The sequence below is a fragment of the Brachypodium distachyon genome, chromosome 1, assembly GCF_000005505.3.
Source record: "Brachypodium distachyon strain Bd21 chromosome 1, Brachypodium_distachyon_v3.0, whole genome shotgun sequence".
Lineage (NCBI taxonomy): Eukaryota > Viridiplantae > Streptophyta > Magnoliopsida > Poales > Poaceae > Brachypodium > Brachypodium distachyon.
This window is the reverse complement of record NC_016131.3, coordinates 4,264,699-4,285,362: the sequence shown is the minus strand read 5'-3', so window position 1 is coordinate 4,285,362 and position 20,664 is coordinate 4,264,699. Positions and strand designations below refer to the sequence as shown.

Genomic DNA, 20,664 nt, shown 5'->3' with positions numbered 1-20,664 from the left:
TTTAGAGCCACTCCGTTCCAATTTACTTCTACGAATTTCGAACAAAGGTGAAGGAAAATAATGAGATAGTTCCAATAAGAAGAAAATATTCCATAAATGAAATCACCTTCATGTCTCATCATATATTATATTTACGAATGGAGGTATCACTTCTCATAATATGTACATATGTATGCTTTTTTTTAAAAAAAATTAAACATATTTTTTTGCGGCCTTCTGTGCAAAATGAGATATTATTTTGTCGAACCTGGTGCAAAGTGAAACTCTTGCGAACCTGGTGCAAAGTGAAGTGAGAAAAATCGTACAAAGTTCAATTTAATCAAAAATAAATATTTCCTCCGACCATATTAATTATCGAAATCCTACATGTATCTAAACGCTTTTTAGCCATAGATAGATACATTCATATTTTGAACAAATTTGAAACAATTAATATGGATAAGAGGGAGTAACAAGCTGGCTAAATTTTTGTGTCAAGTTGTTTAAAAAAAAAAGGTTAATTTGTGTGAAGTCTAGTGGGGATCAATCCACAGATACCCTTAGAAGCCCAATGATCCAGCCCGCCCAACCCAATACGCCCACTGGTCGTCTTCTCCCCTACCTGACTACCTCGCGCCCTCCTAGATCACAGCACCACCATCACGGCCTCGACGTCGCCGCAGACCTCTCCGGCGATCCCGCCTCCGCCAACAGTCCCGGTGAAGGCGTGCCACCCGCCACGTAGAGCCAGCTCGCGCTCCCATTCCACTCCCATAGCCACACAATTCGCCTGGTCTGCCACACGGACCAGCTCGGCTCGATCCGCTAGGGTTTTGGCGCGATGGATCCGCTCCGGAGCTACCTGGGGCGGCTCCTCCTCGAGGATATCACCCCGGTGGTGATGGTGCTGACCACCCCGCTCGCCGAGGCCGCGTGCCGCAGGAGCGGCCTCAGCTTCGTGGACATGCTCTCCCCATTCTCTCTCTTCAAAAAAATCGACGGTGAGGCGCCTCCCTACGCCTTCTTCAGCTGAGTCCGTGCAATGCTTTTTCGCATTTCGTTTTATTCGGTTTTGTGGCCTCACGGGGAGTTTGTGCCTTGTTTGAGCAGTGCCCGTGCGTACAGCGAGTGACCAGCCGTACAGGCTGCAAATGTTTAAGATTCGGATGGTGTACGCTTCGGACATCCATAAGCAGGATCATGAGGTGATTCTCCAATCTTCTGTAATATGTTGTAGACTCGCAGATGCCTGCTGTTGTTGGTGTGCTTGATGTGATGATGATGATCATGCTTGTCTGAAAACAGGTGGCGGATGAGAGAATTAAGCTGGTTGTTTCCGAGGCCAACGAGAAGACCCTTCCAGATTTGCTTGCAGACCCGCCACAGCTGGAAGATGTAGTCAACAGTGAGAACCCTTCCAATGCCTCTACATGAAAGCATTTTGTGATGTCCTTACTAAGAAACATATTATCAAATTGAGCAAATGATGAGACTATAGTCGGATTTTTTTGTGTACGTCTGCTAATTTGTTGAAATCTTTATCTTTATTATTATTATATTATACTTATAAAGATCTGAGTTGGTGGCCGCGAGTTCACTCCAACAAGACTACCCCTTAATGGCTACGAAAAAATCATTTAATTGCCACTCATTTATACGTATCACGATCTTTTGACTATGCTTGATTGGTTTTCATGACTTTCAAGATAATTGTTGTTTTCAAAAATAGTATTTGACAAAATTCCTATTTATCAGAAAATTTTAAAAATATGAGCAACACATATTTAAACAACTCATGCATAATACAAATTCTTAATTTTGTAGCAGAGCACAGACATTTAGCTAGTAATTCCAATAATCTTAATTGTGAAACCTTTAAGATGACTAATGGTGGAGTATGTATGCATTGAGGAAAGCTATGATGTTTAATGAGCAGGTAAAACCTTCCCACTAAATGTTAAACTTGCAGCCTAATATCAGGTGATTAATTTGGTTAGCAATGAAGTAGCTTTAGAGAGTGAGCACACATTGAGAACGCATGCTATGATATGGATTGCTCAAATAGCCTGGAAATGGTGTGGGAAGTACAATCCGATGCTCAGTTTCCTGTATGTTTTTGCTAATTTTTTTTTCTAGAATACGTATGTTTTTGCTAATAAGTTGTATTTGTTTGGTTGCTGGGAACAAACAGGTGACATTTAACTTTTTTGCGTAACATGTTGTGGTAATCTGATATATCTAATTGGCTAAAGTCGTTATTTGGTTGCGTAATGTCTTACTCAAGTGGATTGTTGTATCCGTGAGGCTCAATCAAAGATTGTTTTTTCTGTTTATTGCTTATATTTGACATACAGTTCTTTGTTTGCTATAATTTCAGAACCTGAAGCTGAGTTGTGCCCATTGTGGACTAAGAGATTCAACAGAGAGCTAATTCGGACACTCTCCTTTTCAGATCATGAAACCTTTGACCACCCTGTGGCATGTGAGATTCGACACTTTTCTTAGGTTTATTTTGTTTCCAGAATATATACTTGCTCATGGTTTGATAATTGTTAACAGGTCTTTTGGTTGTATCGTCGAAGGACAAAGAGCCAATCAGTAAATTCGCTGATCTGTTTAACACGAATCAGTTGCCTTCACTTTTAAATGAAGGCATAATGGACCCCCAGATTCTAAAGCACTATCTTGTACTTCATGACCAACAAGATGGACCACAAGAGATGTATTATTTCTTCTTCTTCTCATACTAGAGAACATAATCTATTCCTTGCATTGGTGAAATAAACTATTGAGAAAGCCTAATTACTATTGTTTCTTCTTACATGCCCACCAACTTTCTCAGAAATGATAAAAACATCTTATAAACTTGTGTTAGTAATGTCAACTGAAAACCTACTATACCGTGGGTTTTGAGACTGATGTTAGGAAGGCTGACACTCCTAGTTCAATGTAGTTTAGGCTTTTTAACTAATTTTCTTTGCCTAAAATCTCAACTGTCAAGTTTCTTGGGGGATATTAGCTTATAAGCGTTGTTCTGAATCAAGTCCGTTCGAGCTGCATAAGTGTTAGAAGTAGGCTCCACTATGCTATGCCACCTGTCCACTTAGATGCACTGTCATATAGGGACAATGTATGAATTTTTAACAAACCCCATACATATAAGGCTTCATCACAAGCTTAAAATCTATATACCACGTGTGCACTTAACAGTGGGTGTTCAGCTTGTCTACCGCTATTTGGAATAAGCTTCAAATTTCTCTCCTCCTTGAAAACTTGGCATATAAGCAAAATAACCAGCTCCTTGATAGCTTGAGCTCTATTTTCATCAGGCTGCCAGGAATGCTAGTGTGCTACGGCAGTTCTTAGTCTTAGAAGCCACCATAAGATTGAGCCCCCATAAACCATGTGTGGCATCACGGTTTCTGGGGAATCTTAAGCTCCCTTTGTTTGAGGAACCTCGAGCCTCTCAATTAAGCCAGCTTCTGGAGGGAGCTAAGCTTTACCAAATATGGCCTAAGTGGACCTCATTTTAGCACCACTCAGAATATTCTGTTTGGACCCAGGGGTGAGGGCCGGGGGTTATACTTAGATAGAGTTATAACTTGCACTTAAGGTCATAGCTGTGTCTTAACTGCTTGCATTGGTGAAGCAAAGTGCATAGCACTTGAATATTGTGATTTTATATGGTTTCCTTGAGTTGATTTTTGTATTATGTTTTTTGCTCAATTGCTTGTTTGACAAGTCTTCTATTTTAAGTTCTGATTCTATACATCGTTTGTTGACATACGTTACTTCTCATGTCAAGAGCTGTGAACATTTTAGCGGAAATGAGGAGCACCCTTGGTTTGAATGACTGTAAATTGTTGTGTATAAACTCTTCTGCACAGGCACATGGTAGTGATGCTGATAATTCGTGGTTACCTTATGTAAGTGCACTGAATTACTTCTGATTAAATTGCACTGATGTCTATATAGCTGAGCACGTATGCAATCTATTTATGTCATTTTCTTGACTAACTGCAGAAAGCTCATGGCTTACACAATCATGAAGGAGCTTGTTTCCTTAACACGGATGATTTGAATGAGGTATTGCAGCATGCATCTGGTGTAATATTAAGTCACGAAACTCTGCTCAATTTTTCCCAATTTGTAACAACCCATCAGTTCAATTAGGAATATTGTTGGGTGGGTGGAAGGACTGTTGAGCTTTTCACTGTGAAGTGTGAGTGACCTACTTGTTAGCAAGTTGATTCAAGGTTTTTATGGGCACTGATTTCAAGGAGGCCATATCGATTATACTCTGTATTTGATTTGAGCTCAAGCTAACCCACCCTAGTTCATTTGTGTTGCCAAAGTTGGCCAACTCATGGGTAAGCAAAACCTTAGGCAATTTTTTGGTATGGCAAGCTTGGGCCGAAACCAGACACACTCAAAATTGGCAAGAAAGATGAACTAGAGTTGGCTAGGGAGCATGGGCATGCCCAAATTTCGGCAATTGTATGCAAGAACCAAAATTTTGGCCATGGCCAAGTTGGTAGTGTTGGTTTTGATCATCAACAAACACACTCTTAATTTCTGGTACTAGGTGTCTAGGTCGACATTCAGTTAATCCCCTGGGGTTTAGTTCTACATGCAAACATGCTTACCTGGCAGTCAAGCAAAAATACTAATTGCTGGTCTTGTTTCTTTATCAGATAAAGGATTTCATGCAAGATTTTGCTTCTAATCATATCATTCCCTATATGGAGCAAAAGATTCGTGTACTCAATCAGCAGGTATGTTGTTTTAAAAGTTATACCATCTTCAAATATTTTCTTAACAAGATTCATTAATGTTTTAGGTAGCCACAACAAGAAAGGGCTTCAGAAATCAGATAAAGAACTTGTGGTGGAGAAAGAGAGATGATGTCCCAGAAGCTGCAAATGGTCCAATGCAAGTATTTATGACAGCTCGACACTTTTTACAGTATGTTTTTTTCTTTCTAATATGCTTATTTGTTGTAACACTAATTTTCTCAACAGGTATACATTCACCTCCATAGAGTCGCAGATTAGAGTTCTTGGTGACTATGCTTTCATGTTACGGGACTACGAGCTTGCTTTGTCCAATTATAGATTACTTTCGACAGATTATAAGCTTGATAAAGCATGGAAGCGTTTTGCTGGTGTTCAGGTGCTTGGCTTTGCTTCAATTATTTTTAATAACTCTATCCCTGGATACATATATCACTTAAATTGTTTGGGTTCGAACTGAAGGCACAACCTGAATGGCAATTTTGAAGTAATGTCCTGATCAGCAGTTTGAATTAGACAAGATGTGATCTTTAGCCTAAAATAATTGACAATAGCCTTATGCGGTAGACTAGATGACATGCTTCCAAATTGGTTGCAGTATGAGCACTGAGCAGACTTACTGGATTGCTTTTTAATAAATAATGAAATAAGATTGACTATGTTGTGATGGCCCATTTTCTCCTATCTAGACTAGATATTTACTCTCTGATATATCATATATGCCTGCACCTTTTGCAGGAAATGAGTGGACTTTGCTATTTCATGTTGGATCAGTCAAGGAAGGATGCAGAATATTGCATGGAAAATGCCTTCAGTACATATCTGGTAATGAGTTATTTATTTTAGAAACCCACTTCTAGGTTTTCATGCATGAGCAAATAATTAAACATTGTTGATCTGTTTTGTGTTATGTACCGTGTTCAATGTTTCACACACAAAAACAGAGAAAAGTTAGTGTGAAATGAATTCAAATTCCAGCTTGCAGGAAGCACTTCTATTCTAGTTCAGATACATCTGAAGTCCAATGAATAATCGATGCAAACCTTGTATAGCAATGGAAGTATCAGTGAACTTTGGGAGTTCCCATTGAACTAATCTGGAAATCTATGCCTGCCTGCCTGGCACTCTCCTTTGTCTCCTAGATCCTCAACAAGAGAAAAGTAGTCAGTCATGGCCATAAATACACTAGAACTTTCTCAAAGGAGATAAATAAGAGCCCAAATCAACGTGTCAAATCATGAGACATAGAGATTGCCCGTTCGTTTCCCTTTTGTTGTTTTTTGGAACGTCCACCGGTGGGTGGTAGGCTGTGGGTGTAATGAAGGGAATGTTTGAATTCTGGAGCTAGAGTTTCAAGAAATCAGATGCATAACTTTTGCAGTTTTGCACGATTGAAATGACTATAAAGCAATGGGAACATTTTGAGTAGGTATTGCTATATGCACGCTTTACTTTGATTTATTTTTTTGGTTGATTGGTTTTGAATTATCAGCATGCTTGTTGCTTCACTTGTTTGTTTGCTCTTCTTCAGTCAGTGTCATTAAATATTCTCTTTGCAGAGAATTGGATCGTCTGGACAGAGAAATGCTACTAGATGTGGCCTTTGGTGGGCAGAAATGCTTACAACAAGAGGACAGCACAGGGAAGCATCAAGTGTGTATTTCCGCATATCAAATGAGGTACACCTAGCAACCATGTAGAATGCTGTCTTTTAGTCTTTATTTTAGTTTGTTACTCACTTAATGATGGACATTTCTACTATTCAGGAACCTTCTTTGCATTCTGCTGTACTGCTTGAGCAAGCTGCTTGCTGCTATTTATTGTCAAGTCCACGGATGCTTAGGAAGTACGGATTTCACCTAATCTTAGCTGGCAATAGTTATTACTTGTCTGATCAGGTGTGTAATAATTCCATCACTGCAGTGATATTCTAGTAATGCTACAGAAGTTAAACTTAATAATGAGCATTCTTTATTATCAATGCAGAAACAACATGCTGTTAGGGCATACAGAAATGCTCTTTTTGTCTACAAACAAAATCCTTGGAGTTACATTAACAATCATGTACATTATAACGTTGGGAGGTACTTGCTTGTGTTATCTATTGTTCATTTTATCCTTGCTTGTGAAATATATCTGACACTTGTCGTATGAATCAATTAGGTGGTACGGAGTCCTTGGGATATTTGATGTAGCAATCAAGCACTTGCTCGAGGTCGTTGCTTGTAGCCATCAGTCACTAACGACACAAAGCATGTTCCTCAATGATTTTTTCCATTTTGTTCAGGTTATTGACTAGCCTGGCTGTGATTTGCATCTGCTGTATCAAACTTTTGTAAATTGCTAATTTTTGTTCTTGTTTAATAGAGTACCGGGAAAAAATTTGACGTATACAAGCTTCAACTTCCTGTTTTCAACATGTCATCACTCAGAGTTGTACATGAAGATCATCGCACTTACGCATCAAATGCAGATGTAATGCCATCACAACTATAGCATGTCTATCTCTCAGCACCATTGCATTTCTGGAGTAATCAAAGTCCGAATATGTGGCCTTCTTCTTCCCATAAAATTTAATAAAACATGTCTTATGGTTACTTGTACTGTTTGCAAATGGCTACACAAATAGCATTATGCGTTCATCCTTTTGCCTTGAACTTTATCCAGGTCTTTAATGATTTTGGGCTTGTGTGATAGAAAATGAAGGCACTCTTAACTTGTATCAGTTGCCTTCTATGACAGGTTGATGTTAGTGAAAGCATTTGGCAGGAGCTGGAGGAAGAAATGATCCCATCATCATCTGTTGTTAGAACTAACTGGCTGGATACTCAGCCAAAATCTTCCCCTTTTAAGAATAACAAGGCCTCTGTTTGTGTTGCTGGAGGTAATGACTTTCTCAATATTTATACAACTTCTCCTGACAGAATCAACTGAATTTGAGTTCATTAATAGTTTCCTGAACAGCTGATCTGCATGTGGAATGTAAAAATAATTAGTTAGGGGGACAAATGTGGTGCATCATATTTTAGTACAATCATGTAAATTTTTCATGTTGACCATTGGAAAAATGGCGTCCAGACCATTATTGAGGGACTTGAGTGTCATGTGGTGTGCAATTGTTTGACTAGCCACCCTCATGTTATATTATAAGGGGCCCACCTTCTAATGTCCCACTAAATCTGATGCATCGAACCCTGTTAATGTGGGGCTAGCAGCAGTAGTACAAGCATAGCCATGGGCCTAAACTGGAGAAGGGAGCAGCTGAATGTTCCCCTGATGGCTACACCAGCAGCCGAAAGCCAATCTACTGGTGACTTTAGATTACCTAGACTTCACCATGCCGACAAGGTCCAGTGCCGCGGCACTTACTACCTGTAGTTACCCTTGTGTACTCTCATCCAGCAGTCCAGTGGGAGTTTGTGTTATTACACTCAGATATTAGTTTGAACTAGACATGTCCCTTCTGGTCACTTCATATGTCTAACCTGTGCGAAATCATTTGAAATGAAACATAGTTGTACCCCTGACCTGTCCCCTAAAAATCCATTCTTGACTGGGCGGAATTCGCCATCGCCCTCCTGTTGCTGACTGTTTCAGCTGGTAGGTCACACTCACTTAAAAGCAAGGTCTACTAATATATGAGTGCTAGCCATTTCTAAACGAAAGGAATCACTAACTGAACGGATATGTTTTTTCCATCTTTTGCTCACTGTTCATATTTTGATAACTTAATACATAGGCTTCTGGTGAGTTTTGAGTGTATGCGTTAACTAATTTATTCATCAAACAAAGAGAGACAGACACAGCCAAGAAAAATTGGGACGTCACAATCTGATATCATCCATCTAAAGCCACTTGGATTATCTCATAATATTTTAGTTCTGAATTCTTGTTTTAATTTGTTGCAGAAGCAGTAAAATTGAACGTCGAGGTTAAGAATCCTTTACAAATTTCTGTGAATGTTTCTGGCATCTCACTTATATGCCAGCTTTCCACCACCATGGACGCTTCAAGTGCGGGTATTTGATTTTTCCTCCTGTGCAGATGATTTTTTTTCACATGCAGAGAAATTGTTCTATTCACTGATGGATTGTGTTATCATGCAGAGAAAGGTACATTGTCAGCAGCTACTGAGGAAGACATAGCTACCACAAAGCCCTCTATTTTGACGTAATATACCCCCCACCCCCACAAAAAAAGGCACATGTTTTTTTAGTTTTTATTTATCTACTCCCTCCGTCCCATATTAAGTGTTGAAATATTACATGTATCTAGACGCTTTTTAGGTGTAGATACATCCATATTTGAACAAATTTGAGACACTTAATATGGGACAGAGGGAGTACATATCTTTGATTCTTCCAAGAGTCTCATGGCTATTATTGTTGTTTCTCATTGGCCACTACAGATTCAAAAGCGATGAGAACAATTTCACAGTATCAAGTCTTGACATTGTATTAGGAGGGGGTGAAACTAAAAGAGTAAGCTTCCATTTCCTTGCCTCTCTACTCAACATTGGCTTCAATAATCCCACTGGGATATCTTCACCATGTAACTTGTCCGCAGCATATCCAGTTTTTCCTTTTGTAAAATAACTTTGTGAAGAGTACATACTATGTAAGGATCTCCATTAGATAGGTCTTCCTGATCCATGATATATTGCTTAGGAGGTCTGATATAAATAGCAAAAGCTATGTTGGTCGATTTGCAATTGGTGTGATGTGCTGTATTTTGGAATCTAGTTAGTACTAGAATCTTTACTACTCCAGTAAAACTATACTGCTGTCAATCCAACCAAGGATGGTTCTAGTTATTATATGATATATCCAAATAATGTTTGAGAAATGTTTTTTAAAACGAGAGTGCAAAGGAAGCCTAATTCATGGTCATCTGTAAACTATGCTTTGCTGGATATTGGTTTGAACCAGGTACCTCTTAACTTGGATTATTATAATTTGTTCGAATTGTGAACTCTTTTGTTAGAACAAAACTTGCAATGGATAAATACTTGGACTGCTTATCTCCTTAGTTATTCATAGTTTCACTGACAACATTTGGTAGTATATGTGCATTAAAGGAGTAATTCAGTTCTGGATGGAGAACCTTTGTGACCTTTCAATATCTATGGCCCTTTGTGACTCATTTTGTTCACTTACACTCCATATTTGACAATGCTGTTATGTATAGGTGTTATGACCTGATGTCAATAGTTTTTCCAAATAACTAATTTCCTTTCTAATTATATCAGATACAACTTGAAGTGACTCCAAAAGTTATAGGTATTCTGAAGTTAGTTGGGATAAGGTGGACGCTATCAGATTCAGTAGTAGGCTATCAATACTTTGAAGTGTCCACACAAAAGAAAACCAAGAAAGGGAAAAGAGGGGCCCATCGATCTTTGAACAACATCCTGATTGTAATCAAGGTTCTAGCTTGTCTCGATTTCTCTTTCAAACATTTATTTCTTGTGGATGCAATTCACTGTAATTTCTTCGCCTCCAGGCTTTACCTAAACTTACAGGATATATTGACTGCTTGCCAACAAAAGCATTTACTGGTGATCTACAGCTTCTGACGCTGAATCTGAGAAACCAATCAGAACATGCTGTGAAGGTCCGAATGATTTATCATTATAAAATTTCAACTATATGTGTGTTTTTAGCATCATTTTTTCTTCGTTAACCATTCCTAAGCCTGTAATGCAGAATGTTAAAATGAAAATTAGCCACCCAAGGTTTGTAATTCCTGGTGGTTCATCAGATCTTGACCTTGAGTTCCCACAGTGCTTAAGAAAGCATGTGCAATCAGACAGCAATGTTGTATCATCTAAAAGTACCAAAGAAAAATTCAAAGGTTTCCTGTTTGCATTTCCTCAGGTGAGGTGGTTCAAGGCAATGCCATGTTTTATGCTAATCCGATCCGTACTATTTGTTTCTTTACAACATTTGCATTCCTTGCCAGGATATTAAAATTCAAGGTGGAGCCACATTCTCTTGGCCTATTTGGTTTCATGCTGCTACTCCTGGCAACTTGTCTCTTTATTTGTCTCTCTATTATGAAATGGAGAGTACCACTGACATTCCATACCGCACGTTGCGCACACATTACAATGTGGAGGTAATGGTCCATGCCCAACTGGCAAGGTTTTATGTTTGTTATTTGGCTTGGTTGCATATGGACAATATATTAAAGTCTAAATCCAGTGTTTTTATAACTGGTATTGCATGTGTTTTCACCTGGATGTTTGTACCAGTTTCCTGCTATAGCTAGCCGATGTAACAAAAGTATTGGTGAATTAATGGGATCCAGCATATTGGGCCGAACTCGTAAGTAGCCGATTTAGTGCGGCTTCCTGGTGAAGCTCACTCACAGTGAATTCTTTATTGATCTTTTCTCCTGAAGAATGCAGTTAAATGTGTGTTACTTTTAACATGGAAAGTCGTCCCTAAAACCTCATTGCATCAGCTCGTTTTCCAAATATTAATTGTGGCTCGCAAAACTGGTTATAGCTGACATATAGGCCAACTGTACTCTGAGAGTCTATTCCATCACTAGATGCTACTGGTTACGTTAACTTTATTTTGAAGTTATAACAGCTCTAGAAAAATTTGGTGGTCTCAAGATGATTGAAATTACTTCCTAAAGATTTTTCTGGAGTTGGATTCAAATTTTGATCTCTTTGTCATTTATTATAGGGAGCTAATATGATGCGTGTACAATTATGTTTAATTTGAGATACATTTTTCTTTGTTTGCTGCTTCTTTTTTCCCATGCTGTAACACTCTGAAGCTTAGGGTGTGTATAATTGTTATTCCCATACTTGTAAGGCGACGTATCTAGTGCAAACCTTCTTTCGGTGCAAACTTGCAAACTATACACATGGACAATCGATCTAAAACGTGCAGTGCAGATCAAAGGTGGGAATCATAACATCAACAACACATTTTTCACATAACCCCCTGTACTTATCCCATGCTTATCTTTGATTCCCACCTCTCATCTGGACCGCACGTCGTAGATCCATTGCCCGCAACGAAATTTTGTAAGTTTACACCGAATAAAGGTTTGCACTGGATACGTCGCCTAACAAGTAACCTCATCTTGGATCAACAAAGAGTGGGGAACTTGGGATAGAGGGACCGTGGTTAATTTGTTGTATGCCATTTGCATTGTTTAATGTCAATTCCGCTTAATTAGCAGTTGTGTGTCTGCAGCTAGCATTGTCAACTAGATATGAATTCTACTTCTGTTGTCTGTAAACAATTCTTATTTACAGGTTTTGCCATCACTTGATGTATCATTTGCTGTAAGTATGTGCTCATCAAGATTGCAAGAGTACATTGTGCGGATGGACATCATGAACAGGACACTGTCAGAGTCATTTGCACTCCATCAGTTGTCATGTGTCGGCACTAAATGGGCAGTTTCAACATTGCCCTCTTGTGATTCCATCAGCCTTGTCGAAACAATACCAGCAAACCAGTCTGTGTCTTGCTTCTTCAAGATAAAGGTTAGAGATATATTCTTTTAATAAGCTACTCCTATCAAATACAAAACACTTGTTGAGCACCATTTATTCTATTTCCTTATTTTTTTAGTTTGCTTGTCCAGTACATCTGGTAAGATCAAAAGCAGTGATATGGTTTTCCCTACTTGATGATTTCCAGGACATAGGGACTAATTCATGTGCTGAGGCTGCAGACGGTTCCTGTGGAAGTGATATGGTTTTATCTCCTGGAGGTAGTACTGATGTGTTTCATATTTCTCAGTCTCCTATCGCTGATTTCCACTATCAAGAAAGATATCATCAGGGGAAATTAGCTAAGGTGAGTGCTCCTTGAGGTTGTAAGACAAATTCTAGACCCACATGACTATTACTGTTTTCGTGCTGGTTCCCATGGTTATCCAGCTGGGTAGGGTTTTTATCCTTCTTTAAGCTCAAAACAGCAGGCACTTGGGGTGGAAAACTGGCCAGTGGCTGGATGCGTGTATGCAGATTTCATGAACTTTTAGCATTAGTTAATCAAATGCTTACCTTATCTGTACATCGATTTCATTCTTCAGGGGCCATCCAGCCTACTTGATTTTATTCTGATTGCAAAGGCAGTAGCTGCTAATTCTTCCAAGTCAGAACAGCTACTTTCTCATCATACATGCCAAGTGTGAGAACCCTCAAAAGAGTAACATTTTAGTTGAGTTTTTTTATGGTCCTGAAGATATGCTGATCTGATCTGCTTTTGCAGTGCTCTCAGCCAGAATCCTATTTGGTGGCTTATGGAAGGACCTCGAACGATTACTCATGATTTCTCAAAGTCTTGCTGTGAGGCTAACATCCAACTGGTGATTCACAATTCTTCAGAACATAACATTTCCTTGGGAGTGGTTACATCCGATGGTACGCTGGAGAAAAACCAAACTATCCCATCACATGAATCTGCCAGTGGTCCGGGTGGATGGTACGATGTATCGCTGGAAAATGACGTTAAGGCCATCACAAGCATGAAAGGGACACATCCTCAGAAACAATCATCAGAAAGCATTTCACCATTTGTTTGGTGTTCATTGAGTTCCGCTCAAGTTGACCTCAAACCTAACAGTTCTGCTAAAATCCCTCTAAAAGTGTGCATATTTGCACCTGGAACATACAATTTTTCAAATTATGAGCTGCATTGGAAAGTACATCCATCTGAGGCCGGGCAAGTGGATGATAATGGGAGATCAGGCGTTGGCCAAGGCTATCCGTTCTATGTTACTGTTCTTCAAGGTGCTCGATGAATTACAATGATGAGCAGAAAAGCAACCTTCTTATGAAGCTCAGCACATAAAAACTCCCATGTAGTTCAGTGCAGAAGGCCGGCTTGTGGTGGCTCAGTGAAGATGTAAGATCCCACCAACCCGAACTAGTGGGGGCAGAGTGAATATGTACCCCTATAAGTTCCCAGATCAAGTATAGAACACAAATATACACGGATTTTCTTATCAGGCATTTATACAAGTCCTTTTTTAGGATGATTCAGAAGGAAATTCAGGTGATTAGATGTATACCGTTGTTGTCAGTGAAATTGGGGTGTGAGGAAGGATACGGACAGTTGTCAAGTTGTTGTTGCTGTAGCCTGTAGGTTCTTGTACATCCTTTCATTATTTATTCTGTGAGGAGAATAGGCAATTTTCTTGAAACATTGCTTGGCTAATGTTATGTTGATGCCATATCAGATCGGGATTTTTGTCTTACATTGGTAGATCGAGTTCCTGTCTGCCAGGGGTATTCTTTTGTGTAGTGGATATCGCCCTATTTGTTGGCAGACATGATGGACAGTAGTATCATTTTTTGCTCTATTAAGCCATAATCACAATTTTGTTACGTACATCAAGAGACGCCATGTGATCTCTTTTATCCATTGTATTGTATTTCGTAAATGTTGTCCAACTAGCAAGATTATCTGTGAGGACATCGAAACACGACTACACGAGGGAACAAAAACCCCATCCTTTACTTATGTCAGAACAATATGACCAGACGTGAGGGCCAAGTTGAGCTCCGTTTCTTGCTAATCTGATTCCATTTGGCACTGCTCGTTCGCAAGTGCACCTATTAACAGCATATATGTTGTTTCTGTATGCTGAATTTGGCGTCATTACAGAAGCTCGCGGACAACCAAATAATCCTACTGGCACGGCGCCGCCTTGGTTCATTGGTTGACGAGCGGGCAGCTCTCCAGTGGCATCTCGAACCAGACGACCATTTTTTTTTTACCGGGATCTGCCTAAACAAGCGGAGGAACATGGCAGTGCCTTCCTTGTTATGCGTCACTGGGACTTGGGACTTCAAGCCCCTGATTATGAATCCAGATCACATGGAAAGCTGGAGCCTGCAAGTTCCAGAACCATAAAACAAATGTGGCAACTTTGTTTCTTCTGTAGGTTGCGTCCCCGTCACGATCATGTAAACTCATCTCCTCCAAACGCAAAGCCCGCGCGTCCATCCGTTCCGCTTACAACCGGAAACGGACATAGTACGTGCGATCCGATCAGCGCCGGTACGTTGGCCATACTCTATCGTCGGTAAGATTCACAGGAAGACTAGCTCGTCGACTGGTTCCCTTCCAGTTCATGAAAACAAAGCCCAGGTCAACCAGGCAGGTTCGCTGATCCTCAGCAGCCACGTTGTAGGTATGCAGGTGCTTCTCTCCTGCACTTTGGCCTGATGAGCTAGAAACATTTCTTTTCTCTTCATGTGCGTCGGTCAAGCATCTGGACACGTGCTCTCATTTTCATCGATCGGGTCCTGACACGACCAACCGTATGATGGTGATGGTCTGCTACTCTGCTCGGTGTTTTGGAGACGGCCGGGTGATCTCATCAGAGGGGTTTAGAGGAACTCCACTCGACCCCCCACATTTCGCCTCCGGCGCTAGGTCATTTGGAAGGGCGCCGGCGCACCCTCTTCGTTTGAGGGTTACCCGCGACCCAGCCGCACCCCCTAAACATCGTCCCCTCCCTTCTTCCAAAAAAAAAAATACAATTCAAACAAAGTATTGCCGCCATTTCACAGGCCGGCCCAAATCACGAAATCGTCAAAGTTCATCACAAGTTTCGGCGATCAAAATAACATCAAACTTTTATAAAAATGATATCACTCGGCCCCTTCGTCTTCCGCCAGCGCTGATGGCTCTTCCGTGCCCGCAGGTGGTGTAGAAGTGGCCGGAGTTGCGGTGTCGGGCGGTGAGGGCGCCGATGGAGTAGAGGTGGCCGTTGACGCTGTTTGGGGCGCCGACGCCGGCGCTCTTGCTTCGGCCAAAATGAGCCTGCGATGGCCGTCGTACCACACCTTCACCTCATTGTCCATGCCGGTGGTATCGCATGTCAAGATCAACAAGTCCTCCCGCCTCTTCTTTGCCGCGACATTCGCCTTGAGGATCTCAAACTTGTCGTCTTGCTTCTTGATCACCATCGCCCACCGTGACGCCGTGACAGCCTCCCTCTTGGCGGCGAGCTCGTCCCTCTTCGCGGCTTGTGCGGCGGCGGCGGACATGCACTTCTCGTTGCATGTGTACAGGCACTCCGTGGCCGGCGCGGCATCCCTCATTGCCTTTGCCTTCTTGTGGCCGATGGGCCGGCCTTCCGCTGCCGCCGGAGGAGCGGCTTTCGGGTAGAAGGTGCTGGTCTTGGTGAGGCCGGCACGCGTCTACATCCACTTGTCGCACGTCTCAATTCGGGCAAAGACGTGGATGAACTTGAAGTCGGCGTCGTCGGCGTCGTCTCGGAAGGCGGTGAACGTGGCGACCATCTACAAGATCGGGCGTCAAATGTAAAATCGGCGACAAAAAGTTCAATGATGGCGCCGGCTTACCTGATCATGGGCGCTGATGCCGCTTGCGGGTCGCCGGCGCGCCTCTTCTTGAATGCCATGCCACTTGTTGCACGCTCGTTGGATCATTTGCACGCCGGTGCGACAAGCCGGACTCGTTGCGATCGTGGGTCACCGACGCGAACTCCCGGATGATGACCCGGCACTCATCATACGCCGTCTTCACACGCCGCCAATAGGTGTCGCCGGATTGATTCGCGCCGGTGAAGGGATCCAAGCTCACGACCTTCCAAGCTTCGGCGAGGCACTCGTCTTCCTTGGCGGTCCATTTGGGGCCTCGGCCTCCGCCGCCGCCCTTCTTCTTCTTGCGCACCCTTCTTCTTCCCCTTCGGCGCGGCGACGACGGGCTCCTCTGTCCCGTCGGCCCATTCTTCTCGCTCTTCGATGTCCTCGGCGGCGTAAGGCTCCTCTTCTTGGGTGTAGGTGTAGTGGGCGTGCTGGGAGCTGTGGTTGATCATGTCGGCCATGATGGAGTCACCTTGCGACATGCCGCCGAACAGGTTGGGCACGGGCTGGCTGCAGCCGGCGGGGAACTGCTGGAAGGAGGCGGACGGCGATGAACCGCCGTAGGAGAGAGGCCCCCGCCACAGAGGAGGTGAGGCGAAGTTGGGGTTGAAACCACCGAGGGGATCCGTGGCGAAGGTGTTGGGGTTGAAGCCGCCAAGGGGGTCGGTGTCGGGGTAGTCCGGCGAGAACAGCGAGAGGGACGGTGTGGCATTCCCCTGGTGGTAATGGGGCATGTGGGGCGACACCAGCGATATGCCCGCCGGCGACGGGGACGACGACGACGAGCTCACTTGGCTGCAGCTGCTCCAGTGCTGGCCGGAGGGTGGCCGCGGCACCGGAATGCCAGCCATCTGCGCCGAGGCTGCGGCCCCGCCCCTCTGTGCCGCCATATGCGCCGAGGCCGCGACCCTCTGCGCCTCCATCTGCCGGGTTAGGTCGGCGTTCCTCTCCTTGGCCCTCCTCTCCCGTTCACGGCGGGAGGCGCTCTCGATGTTGCGGCGGGTAACATCCGCCGCCCAGTCGGCGTTGCTAATCTCAGGCGGTCGCTCCTTTTCCTTGGGTTTCTTCGCCGTTGCGTCCCCGGCCAGAGTGCAACGAGGCACTGCATACCTCTTCAGTGCCATGGTTTTTCTTGGAGCAGCGACGGTGTCGGCGAGGCGCTTTGAGGTGGTGTCGGTGGCGAGAATGGGGGGAAACGGTGGGACTTGACGCCCAGAGCGGGGGGAGTGGAGGGAAATGGGGTAGCCGCCGAAATTTGGAGGGAAATTTGGATTATCCCGCCGCCAGGTGTGGCCCGCATTGCCTTTTGGTTTCAGCCTACGCCGGCTAAAAAAACAAATTGGGGAGGCCGGTTGGGTGGGTTTTTAGGCGCCGGCTCCCTCTAAGCCCGTTTAGGGAGCTTTTGGGGGGCGAGTGGAAATGCTCTTGCGGAGTATATATATGCAAAAGTTGAATTGGGCTGGATGAACCGTGGTTGGGTGATTGGGTCCAGCCAGTGCCAGTGGTCAGTGCTAAGCCACATGCTTGGCTGCTGCCTGCTGATAAGTATTCGCTGTGATCAGCGACCTGTCCATCAGTTGGGCGTATTAAAATCGTTCCCCTTCCGGCTTCCATATTTTCCATTTGTAATGCTGTGGCGATAATTTTCCATTTTTCTTAACGCGCGTCAGTCAATGCTGGACACGTGCTCCCGCTTCGATCGATCCGGTCAAACGCGACCAACCTTTACGATCACGATTGCAGTCTATTACTCGCACAATCATCCGTCTTCAGGAGACGGCCGGGTGATTTCAGCCAGGGATGGAACTGACCGCCGCCACGCGATTTTCCTTTTCTTTTACTCTCACTCGATTTCATCCGGGGCAAAGCCGGACGCAGAACCGCCGCGATGCACGAAGGAAGAACGGAACGGGAATCCCTTTGCACACGAATGATTCTGTGGCGCGGTTAGGTTGCATTGCAGCTGGAAGATTTCCGGAAATGGACAGGCCGACGGCTGTGCACGCCACCGCGTGGGAAGCCGAGAACGCACCTGGAGGCGAAGCCATTCCACATTTCTTTCCACTTCTACTTCTACTTGGTGGCGTCTCGGTCGTCGTCTCCTTCCTCCCACCTTCCTCTAAATCCTCTCGTACAAGAGAAAGAGAGTAGTCACGACCACTTCAACTCCGCGTCCCGATCCCACTTAACTACTGCTGCCACCCCCGCCTTTCTCCCGATCCAAGAAACAGAGCAGAAGCCGCCACCGGTTTAGTTTTAGTTTGATTCAGCGAGGAGATCGAGGAGGAAGAAGGAGCCGTGTTGCGATCCTGCTGCGGGGCCGGCCATGAACAACCTCTTCTCGAGCTCGTGGAAGCGCGCGGGCGACGGGGACCTGGAGTCCGGCGGGGTGGAGATGTCGGCGCCGCCGGGCGCGGCGGCGGGGGCGAGCCTGGACAAGTTCTTCGAGGACGTGGAGTCCATCAAGGACGACCTCCGCGACCTGGACCGGATCCAGCGCTCCCTCCACGACGGCAACGAGTCGGGGAAATCCCTCCACGACGCCTCCGCCGTGCGCGCGCTCCGGGCGCGCATGGACGCCGACGCCGCCGCCGCCATCAAGAAGGCCAAGGTCGTCAAGCTACGCCTCGAGTCCCTCGACCGCGCCAACGCCGCCAACCGCTCCGTCCCCGGCTGCGGGCCCGGAACCTCCACCGACCGCACCCGCACCTCCGTCGTCGCCGGCCTCCGCAAGAAGCTCCGCGACTCCATGGAGTCCTTCTCGGCGCTCCGCGCCCGCGTCAGCTCCGAGTACCGCGACACCGTGGCCCGCCGCTACTTCACCGTCACGGGCGCCCAGCCGGACGAGGCGACGCTGGACACGCTGGCGGAGACGGGCGAAGGGGAGCGGTTCCTGCAGCGCGCCATCGCGGAGCAGGGGCAAGGGCGCGGCGAGGTCATGGGCGTGGTGGCCGAGATCCAGGAGCGGCACGGCGCCGTGGCCGACCTGGAGCGCAGCCTGCTGGAGCTCCACCAGGTGTTCAACGACATGGCCGTGCTCGTGGCGGCGCAGGGGGAGCAGCTCGACGACATCGAGGGACACGTCGGCCGGGCAAGGTCCTTCGTCGACCGCGGCCGCGAGCAGCTGCAGGTGGCGCGCAAGCACCAGAAGAGCTCCCGGAAGTGGAAGTTCATCGCCATCGGCATCCTGTTAGTCATCATACTCGTCATCGTCATCCCCATCGTGCTCAAGAACACCAAGAACAGCAGCAGCAGCAACAACAGCAACCAGCCGCAGCAGTAGCAGCCGCGTCGGCCGTGATCCGTGATCGATTCTGGTTGTCCGTGTTCGATTTTTTTTTTGCTCCGTCTCCGTCGCTGTTGTAAAGATTAGTAATATACATGGTTCGTTGATCCACCTGATTATACTTTTCGGCGATTCTTGTTGTAATTATGCAGTTGGGTTAGATTGGGATGGACTTTGAAAGGTGTGTGACGGGTGAGCAAACTTGGACCTGGTCGAAACTGATGTACCGGCGCGGTTCGTCCAGCCTGCAAATGCACACCTTCCTTTGCCGTTCGTTATGATGTTTCTTTTCCCGAAGAGGTCCACCGATATACTATATATCAATAATCATAAATAATACAAAAAAGTAAAAATACAAATAGGTTTTTGATCCATCTAGCGACCGCAACAAGCGCTACGACTAGCCGAAAGGATTTTGAGGGTTCCAAATTTGATACATTTTTCTATAAGTACGGTCCGACTTTAAAAACATAACTTAGGACAAAAATATGACTTTTTTGTATTTAGAAACTTTAAAAACAATGATTTATGATAAAGATATGATTTTTTATATTTAGAAACAGAGGTAGGAGTATATTTTTCTATTAATTTGATCAAAATTTAATAAGTTTGATTTAGAAGAAACTAGATTCTTCTATATTTAAGAACAGAGGTAGCAGGCAGTCCTTTGTTTCTTTTGTGAAAACGCAATGGACCATCGGAGCTCACGCATAGAGAATAAGCCTTGGCGGAGTATAACGGTTGCAAGGTGGAGCCACCAAGGAAGCACGCATGTACCCGACATGATAATTGTACGAATAAATCCAATAGAGATGTATTCTAGAAAATCCAATAGGGACGTTACAACATATGGATGATTAGAAAAATATAAACAAGACCCAAAAATGGAGCCATCATGAGAAAGCCATATTGAGAGTATATAATGGCCCAAAATTGTTGGCCTGAAGAGAAAACAACTTTTATATTCTGAAAAGGACGGCAAAAATATCACTAGAATTTCAAGTTTTGGCTGCCAGGGCTTGTATTTTTAGCATTTTGAATCATAGGACCAATACGATATACAGAGGCCGGAAGGTTAACCTCTTCCTTGAAAATAAGGCCTCAAGGTTAATTTTCTCCTTGAAGAAATGGGCCCGATTTCCCATCCGAGCAATGGATTCGTCAACTGAGTCCACGCAGAATGAGCCCAATTTCCCAGCCGAACGCCCCAAAAGCCCAAACAGAATCCTCTC

General features: G+C 44.3%; 2 protein-coding genes across 2 annotated transcripts; both read left to right on the top strand.

Annotated features, from left to right (window-relative positions):
- Positions 1 to 568: 568 nt before the first annotated feature.
- Positions 569 to 14,143, top strand: LOC100826281 (trafficking protein particle complex subunit 8). The gene is made up of 28 exons (XM_010230466.3): positions 569 to 980; positions 1,090 to 1,184; positions 1,285 to 1,384; positions 2,357 to 2,461; positions 2,539 to 2,701; positions 3,785 to 3,905; positions 4,003 to 4,065; positions 4,674 to 4,754; positions 4,820 to 4,911; positions 5,001 to 5,151; positions 5,511 to 5,597; positions 6,332 to 6,451; positions 6,539 to 6,670; positions 6,759 to 6,856; positions 6,936 to 7,059; positions 7,140 to 7,247; positions 7,515 to 7,656; positions 8,681 to 8,791; positions 8,879 to 8,942; positions 9,181 to 9,253; positions 10,021 to 10,197; positions 10,275 to 10,385; positions 10,478 to 10,648; positions 10,734 to 10,889; positions 12,049 to 12,282; positions 12,440 to 12,598; positions 12,837 to 12,934; positions 13,016 to 14,143. Exons 1-28 carry the CDS (start codon positions 821 to 823, stop codon positions 13,545 to 13,547), a joined length of 3,828 nt encoding a protein of 1,275 aa, XP_010228768.1. The 5' UTR covers positions 569 to 820; the 3' UTR covers positions 13,548 to 14,143.
- Positions 14,144 to 18,099: 3,956 nt separating this feature from the next.
- On the top strand, positions 18,100 to 19,713 carry LOC100826170 (syntaxin-121). The gene has a single exon (XM_003558008.4). It carries the CDS (start codon positions 18,473 to 18,475, stop codon positions 19,427 to 19,429), a length of 957 nt encoding a protein of 318 aa, XP_003558056.1. The 5' UTR covers positions 18,100 to 18,472; the 3' UTR covers positions 19,430 to 19,713.
- Positions 19,714 to 20,664: the final 951 nt, after the last annotated feature.